The 8601-nt window shown below is 43.7% G+C and overlaps 1 protein-coding gene across 3 annotated transcripts; it reads right to left on the bottom strand.

Moving 5' to 3' along the window:
- Positions 1–322: 322 nt before the first annotated feature.
- slc26a2 (solute carrier family 26 member 2) lies at positions 323–8286 on the bottom strand. Of its 3 annotated transcripts, none has more exons than XM_028959443.1 (5): positions 7979–8286; positions 6989–7100; positions 4392–4994; positions 2941–3680; positions 323–2660 (listed from the first exon to the last, which is right to left on the bottom strand). In XM_028959443.1, exons 3-5 carry the CDS (start codon positions 4968–4970, stop codon positions 1871–1873), a joined length of 2109 nt encoding a protein of 702 aa, XP_028815276.1. In that variant the 5' UTR covers positions 4971–4994; positions 6989–7100; positions 7979–8286; the 3' UTR covers positions 323–1870. The 3 variants fall into 3 exon arrangements, with proteins under 3 accessions (XP_028815276.1, XP_028815275.1, XP_028815274.1); XM_028959442.1 differs by having other exon boundaries at positions 6993–7100; XM_028959441.1 differs by lacking the exon at positions 6989–7100.
- Between the last annotated feature and the right edge of the window lie 315 nt (positions 8287–8601).

Below are 8601 nucleotides of genomic sequence, written 5' to 3'. Positions count from 1 at the left end.
ATTTCTTATTGTATTGTTGACTGTTGCCAGGTTTAGCCTCCGTGTGCAGCAAGGTTTTCCATTCAATCTGCAGAAGCCTGAAAAAAGAACTGGATTGGGAAGAATGAATCCTTTTGAAAGTGCAGATAAGCAGGCCAGTGGTTCCCAAACACCAACCTCAGTTCACGCGCTGACGTAAAAGTGCATCCGTATGGCTGGACCACTAATTTCAGGCATGATGAAGGATTGTGGGACTGTTGGCCAGGTGTTCTCATGTGCACAACAGGTAGTGGAAGGTGTGTATATGACTGATATAATTACTACTTTATAAAGAAACAGAACATTATTTGATGTTAATATATAATTTATTGCATTTAAGTATAATTTGATTGTCACAGCTGGCACAACAAAAACATTTTAAATGACATTCTTTATTGTCCATTAAAATTGAAGTCATAAAATTAAACATTTCTATAGCCTGATAGTAAAATATATGTATTTGTGGCAGATTTGTCTTGAAGTCATCAAACAGAGAACAAATTGTCCATATACCCATCTGACTAGATTAAAACTGATACAGTTAGTTACAATAATGGAGCGTTGGACCTTTTAAACCATTTTGGAATGTTAATAAATAAGAAAAACACAATGCAGAATACAGCAGTGGGTCCGAAACAGTGTGACGAACACAAACAGTATTGGATGCACGTAAAGAGGCTGAAACATTCATTAATGAGCTGAGCTGGAACCAAGTCCCTTTGGGTGAATGAATTAAAAACCATGTATTCTGTACCTGTAGAGCCAGGGTATGGTCTGTTTCCTGCCCAGACACATCCTTTAAAAGCAACACTGGCAGGCGGCCTCTGAGCAGGTTTTTCCACACTGCAACTGACCACACTAACCACACCTACTGTTCTAGAAAGCAGAACACACGAGTTTGGCAGTACAACCTACATGGCAACTGTATAGAATCTTATTCAGCGACAAAAGCTACCTATCATGAACACTGACAACGGCATTTGGTCGTGAGTAGTCTTTGTTGGAATAATAAAATGAAGAAAAAAATAAGAAAAGTGATAGAATGCTGCGATTGTCTCCAGTAGCTTAAGTATAATTTCCAAGGTGCAGTTCATAACCTACACCCATCCCAGATTAGTTACCGTGACAGCTACAGAGCGCTTCAGTGAGTTACTGCATGCGTGTTTACCATCTCACAACATTCACAGTCCAAACCTGCCCCACTGGTCAAACAACCTGAACCAATTCCCCTAATCTCAGCTCCACCCACCCACCGTGAACTACTGTACACCAGCAGAAGAGCAGGGCAGACTCAAACATCTCCTTTTGGTCAGAAATCTGCCCACAGGAATCAATGCGGATAAAGGATAACTCTGGAACTGTGACCTAAAAAATATTGTTAAAGTGTCAAACTTATAAACTTAAAAAACTAGTTTAAAATCAGAGGTATTTGGGAGATGCATAAAGTATTTGTGCATAGTTGCATATGTGCATAGTTTGCTAAGAAATCACAAGATAATGTCAAGCTAAAAACATTTTGGTTGGCCTATCGCTAAAAACGAATCTGGCAACGCTTATACAACATTTCATAAAATACAAAAAAAAAAAATTATATATAAATTACATATATATACGTCAATAGTTTTAGATATATTTCCTGCTTTAAGTATTGCGTTAGACACAAATTCATTTGGACTTGAGATCTAATATTCTGTTAAAACGTAACAGAGAGGTAACTTTCTTTCCCAGACAAAAAAAAAATAATAATACATTTTATAAATCCAAAGCATTTTTAAAAGGCACAACGACCGCACTGCATGTTACAGGCACTGATGTTAATACTGAGAACCCACAACTGTATGAAAAATATAATTTAACAAACGCTTTCACAGTTGCCGTTCTGAGCGGGCAAGCTTTGTGCGTACTGCACGGCGTCACATATGGTGAAAAACAGTATTTTTTTGTTCTCGCTCTTCTCGTCATAAAAGCCACACCTCTCCAGGGAGCTGATCACAGAAGGGCTGCACTGTGCCAACAACACGCGCACCCCCACCTCCTTATAATCAGCTCGGACCTCCTTCAGGGCACCGACGCCCGCGGTGTCCAGAAACAACACAGGGCTGCAGTCGATCACCAGGCTGTGGAAGCTGATGGAGCGCGGCAGGAAGACTCTGGAGGACTCCGCGTCGGTGACATGAGCCTCTGGGTCTCCAGACCCCTTCGCTGGCTGCTGTTTCTTTGATAGCTTTCTCTGCTTCTTGAGTCTGGCCTTCTCTTTTAGGGGGTCCAGGCCCACGGCGGAGTACAGCGCCTTTTTAAACAGAGCCTGGTTGGCGTAGTAGATCGGTGCTTCGTAACGAAAGATGGCAACCCCTGGGTGTGTCTGCAGGCCTTTGTAATGCTTGGGGTTGCTGTAAAGATCCTTATGCTCGGCTCTAGCCAGCTGGTAGGCGGAGGCTCTCTGAGTACGGTCCAGAACGCAGAACGCAGACACCAGCACCCCAATCAGTAGGCCCAGTTCAGTGTTTATTAGGGCCGAGGTGGCCATGGTCACCAGCCAGATCATGGTGTCAACACGATTTGCACGCCACATGGAAGGAATGTCACCGAATTTTTTTAAGGCCCCACGTAGGTTCACAACTATGATGACTGCTAACACACACCTGGAAAAAACAGCAGATTGAGAGACCAATGAGAACACATAAAACCACACAGACATCATGCATGAACATTTTATTATAATAAGCCTTCAAAACTGAATTAAAAAAAGTCTACGTGGAAAATCATTAAAGGTGTTTCTAAGAAGTGGTCTTGAAACTGGTCCTGGGGAATTATTAACCATTTTAGTTCTGGAACAGCTGAAAGAGACACATTGTGGGAAAAATGGTGTTGACCAAACAGAAGTCTATGGACACAGGATAATGTAGGAATCCGCGCACTTACTTCTGCAACGAGTAGAAGACGGGTGCAATCAGCAGCAGCACAAGAAGCAGGACCAGAGCGGTCACCAGCCCGGACAACTGGGTATGGCAGCCCGTGGACTCTTTCACCAAAGTCTTGGTCAAGGCGGCGCTGGTAGTGAAGCTCCTGAAGAACGCTGGCAAGATGTTGCAAAAGCCAATGGCGTACATCTCCTGATTAGCATCGACCGTGTAGCCGTGCTTCTTCGCAAACATCTCTGATAGGGATACAGTGATTGCAAATCCCACAATGGCTATGGAGAAGGCATCCATGGCAATGTTAGGGATGAGGGTCCAGGCAGGAAGCTGAGGTGGCATGAAGCCAGTGGGAATCTCACCAGCAATGTCAGAGCCAAAGCGTTCGTGGAAATGTCCAAAGTGAGAAGCCAAAGTGGCGATAATAACCACAAAGAGCTCAAATGGAATTGGAGCCTTGAGTTTGCTCTTAAAGCGATCGTTGAACTCTTTGCTAGGTACCAGAACCAGTAGGCAGAAGACGCTAGTGATGAGGTCACAGTAATTGGTCTGGCCCAGGTTCTGCAGTAAGCTGATCCAGGTCTTAATGAGTGAGCCCCAGCCTTGGGCACGTGGCAGTTTGAGACCCAGGAAGTACTTCAGCTGGGAGGTGAGGATGGTGAGGGAGGCTCCTGTGGCAAAGCCGCTGAGCAACGAGTCGGACAAGAAGACTGAGATGAAGCCGACCTGCAAAAGACCCATCAATACCTAAAAGCACAGGTTGAAGAGAAATGTAAAAATTAATTAATTTATCATGTCGATTGCAACTAGAGGGTGGGCCATTTATATGGATACGCCCTAATATAAAGGGAATGGTTGGTGATATTAACGTCCTGTTTGTGGCACATTAGTATATGTGAGGGAACTTTTCAATATGTGTGGTGACCATAGTGGTCATTTTGAAGTCAGCCATTGGATCCAAGTTTTGTTTTTTTCAATAGGAAGAGGGTCATGTGACATCAAATTTATTGGTAAATTCTTAAGAAAAACAATGGTGTGCTTGGTTTTAACGTAACTTTATTCTTTCATGAGTTATTTACAAGTTTCTGACCACTTATAAAATGTGTTCAATGCCACCAACCATTCCCATTTTATTCAGGTGTGTCCATATAAATGGCCCACCCCGTAGTACTGACAGTATAAATAGATATTTCAGTATTGTGATTCCAAGGAATATCCTAATAATACTGATACTATGTCCAGATACTTTTCATGATCTATCATCCATAAGCATCAACATAAAACAAAAAATAATTTTAATTGTGCATACATGAAGGTATACCTTTTATATTAAAACATTCAATTTAATATAATTAAAAATGTGGAAAAAAAAAATTGAGATGCACTAAAATGCAATGGCAATGCAAACTGAAGAAAGAAATTCTGCGTAAGACATGACATAATCATGTTAGTTCTTACCTGGAAGACGCCTGCAGTGAAGGTGACTGTGGCCGCAACAATGATGGAGTAGCAGCTGCGGTCACAATCGAAACCCACCGTCGAGTTCACATTGGTATCGTTCAGGCTGGTCTCCGAAGGGTAGCCGGCCACCGCCAATTCCCTGTCCACCACTTGCCCAACCAGTAGGCACAGAACGCCAAAAAGGCCGACCGATATGTGCCTAGAGGTGCCCAGGAAGGCATAGATAATGCCGGCGAAGAAGGAGGTATACAGGCCGTATATGGGGTCTTGGCCGGCCAGCAGGGAGTAGGCGATGGACTGGGGTACCAGCAGCACGCCAACAATCAGGCCCGACATCATGTCTCCCAGAATCCAGTCTCTCAGCTGGTACTGCGGAAGCCATTTCAGGATGGGCACAGAGTCCAGGAAGAGAGACTTGGCTCGGGCCGCGCTGCAGGCGAACTGCTTCTTCACTCGCCTCTTCGCCTGATTCTTCCAGGTCTCCTCCTCCCGCTCCCATTCCTCCAGCGCAAACGGCACGTAGGGACAACCCTCCGCGCTGTCTTCCACTGCTGGACTGAGGTCATTTCTGGACATGTTGGAGACACCAACCTTGCCGTTCTGGAAGATATAAATTTATATACACAATATAATGACGGAGGATTATGCAGGTGATGGTGTTCTGCTGAGCGTACAGTTAAAAAGCTACAATGAGTAACATAAGCAGGCACTTCAGAATAAACATTGACTTAAGGGTTATCTTTATGGCTTGTGATACTCTTCCACTACCAATAGCAATCGTACACCAAGTAAAACAAATCCCAGCGCCTTCAACTGCAATCAGATCTCAAGACAGCGGCGGGACTTCTGGTCCTCGGGAGAAAACCTACACAGTGTAATATATGGTGTGCTGAGTCAGATTAATATCAAGTTAAACATCATGCAGAGGACTAAAGGTCCTGTGAAGCCGCAGTCTGCGTGGGAAACCTATACAGGAACGTTATTCATTAGATTCATATGGCACCCAACCAGCCGTGACCAGATGAAGATGCTTCTTTGGTCTGGATGAAGACGTCAGGATTGGCAAGAGCGCGGTAATGAATGGAATATCAATCATATATTGTGGATTATGAATATATGTATATATATACACACACACACCAAGTACAGATCGTTCCTGACATTTTTTGGCTAAATCCCCTATGGCACAATTAGCCCAGCTGCATGTTATTCTATGAAAGAAAAGAATGAAACGAAAGCATCCTCACCGGATAATGCACTGAATTAAATTGATAAATGCGTTGCAGATCCAGCGAGTTGCGCAGCCAGCAAAAGTGTGAATGGTGTAAAAGCAACAGATGGCGTGCGCAGTCGCTCATTAAGCGAGAGCGGCATATGCATCGGCTGTTCAGAAGATGAAAAGACAAATTTGCACCGAGTTAAAAGCAAATAGGATCATCACAACCAAGACGTCCCAGGAGGTCGTGGTGCAAATTGGGAAATCACAGGCAGGTAGCAGAGCTCGAAAGCAACGTGGTCATAAATAGCAGGCCCGGTTTAATAAAACGATTAAGGGTTGACAATATTTTACCAGATGCCGTGTTTGGGAAAGATCATTATCGGCATGAACATCCTGTACGAGATACTGTATTCTTGCTGACCTCAGGCTGTCCTCTTGCAAGAACGTAGGACGCAGCACTGGCATCAGCAGATCCCCCAAACCCGCCCCCCAATGTGTTTCATAATTCTGAAACTAACAGTCATTCATTCATTCATTCATTCATTCATTTTAGAGCTGCAGGGAAAATCAATTCGGTTTAAAATTCCAAATTCTAAATACTTTTATTTATTTATTAACTTACTTATTCATTTACTGGCGATAATTAAAGCAATTGTACAACTAATTAGATTTCTTGAGGCCCTTCATGGAGAAAGCTTTTTTTTTTTTTTAATGATTGCTAACAAGATCATCACGATTGACTTAAAACGCTCTACACTTCTACAAAATATTGAACCAGGCAAATCATTAACCCACAGGGAAAAATGATGAAATTTGACCCCTGGTCACTGCTATTGGTTTGATAAACATGTTCAGGTCTCTGATCAATTAGCTGATTATAAAATGCATTGAAGTCTTGCAAAAGAGCCATGACCTACGGCCATGAAAAGTGTTCTTATTAAAAGTGAACCAGTTTAAACATAAATCTCAAATGTCTGATTTCGCAACCTACTATATTACAAAAAGCCCCCTGAGTGAAATGTATACATTTCTATATGTTGAAATATGACTAGATTTCGAGCCGTGCAATGAAACACGAACCAGCTTAATGACAGTGTTTTTGAATTAGGCCCATTGTAAGATCCGGCTGGACAAAGTCACACTATTCGTAGGCCGTCCATACAAGCTTAAGCCAAATGCTTTCCATGCTAAGCAAAAAAAAAAACCAACCTAAAACTGCTGCTGAAATTACCCCCTTCCGCCCCAACCCACTTCAACAACAATGAGGCCAGTGTGGCGGCGTGGCATAACCCAGGCTACGTGGGTCGCGCAGCAAAAAGAGGACCTCATTCAAACCAGTGGGTATAATTACGTTCGAGTATGAATATTAGATTACCTACTGGGGATAACAGTTTGTCCTTCAGTAATAACTGTTCATTGTTCTTCCATGTGCTCTACACAGTGACGCAGAGCACCCACCCAGAGCCACCCTGCTCACCGACCTCTCGCTGAAAAGGAAAGGGTCGAAAGGATTAACTCACAATTTTAGGATTAGCGATTTGGGACAAGAAAATCAAGAAAACCTTGACAAAGACTAACATTATAACTATTCTACTTCTGGTAACGGTAAAAAAAATGCCCCAAACTGATTACTACTGGAATAAGAAGAACTAATATATATGCCTTGCTCATAAGTCATGCTTTACTATTTTATTTCCTGCAAGCAGTAGCCATGTGAATCTATGGCAAGCCAGTACATCTTTTAATAGTACAAACAAAATCTTTTACTACCATTTTTTCTTTTTTTAAATAAGCAAACCAACAAAAGGAATTATTGAACAGCTCTTTGTTATTGAGTAAAATTGGTTTGGTTTTATTACAGAAAAACAGTATTAGATTAATACTAATAGCTACATTGCCAATAGTATAAACTGGTCATGTTAAGGATAACTATAATTTTTACTAGTCATAAATTAGCATTGAGTAGGCAGAATTCTGATCCCTGGCTGTTTTTGACCAGCCCAATCTTAGCGCTATTTTTTTTTTTATTCTTGACATTAAATAACCAATTGGCTTGCCATAGTGTTTCCTAATCTGAAAGTAGGAGACGGATTGCGTGCGTTTTATCCCACATGGGGTCAGATTCTGAATGGAAACTAGATCACATCTCCTTGGCAAAGGTTAAAGGCTATGATATTTTAGCCCAAGTTTAAAAAAAAAACAAATAAATGAAACTCGCAGGAGGGAACCCCTCTCTCTGAACCGTGCAACGTGTACAGTTTTCTGCGTTCGCCAACCCCCCTCCCTCCCTAAAAAAAAAAAAAAAAGAAAAATGTCTCTCGTCTCGTTTCGATCCCCGCCGCTGCACCCCGGCGACTTCACTCACCGTCAGCCGCGCTCAGACTCCCGCCACCGGCCAGGCGACCATCGCTGGAGCCTCCCCTCCCCTCCCCGGCGGCAGCCTGCGGCGTTGAACCGAGCCGGATCCGCTTGTGGCGCTGCGAGGCGGGCGCGGACCGCCTCTCTGTCACATGGGGCCGACGGGAAGCTACCTGTCCGCGACAAGCCGCCCGGCCCCCGCTGCCCGACTTCCGCGTTGCTCGCCCGCCCCCGACTCCACTCCTTTACCGCGGCCGGTGGGAGCGTGGCGGCTCCGGGGGGTCGCGACGTCCGCCTTTGCCCGGGTTGAGTTCACTTTATTCGGGTCCACGAACGTAGTTGCGCGCGTCGCGTGTCGCGTTTTACCAGCAATACCACATGACACGTAACCAGTGGAGAACAGAAACTCTTCTAACCCGATGGCAAAAAAACTTGTTGATTTTATACGTTGCATTAAAGGAATATTGTCATGTTGCGTCAATTTTACATGTATGGAACACTCGCCGGCCACTTTATTAGAGACACCCCTTTGCCACTCTCAGATCCGCTCGATATTATGTCTGAACCTGATCAATCAGGTTGTCATTTATTGGTATGACCAAAGGGCCCCAGCTCGGCTGAAGTGGTGCT

Source organism: Denticeps clupeoides, chromosome 18, assembly GCF_900700375.1.
Source record: "Denticeps clupeoides chromosome 18, fDenClu1.1, whole genome shotgun sequence".
In the NCBI taxonomy this organism is placed as follows: Eukaryota; Metazoa; Chordata; class Actinopteri; order Clupeiformes; family Denticipitidae; genus Denticeps; species Denticeps clupeoides.
This window is presented reverse-complemented; position numbering and strand designations above follow the sequence as displayed.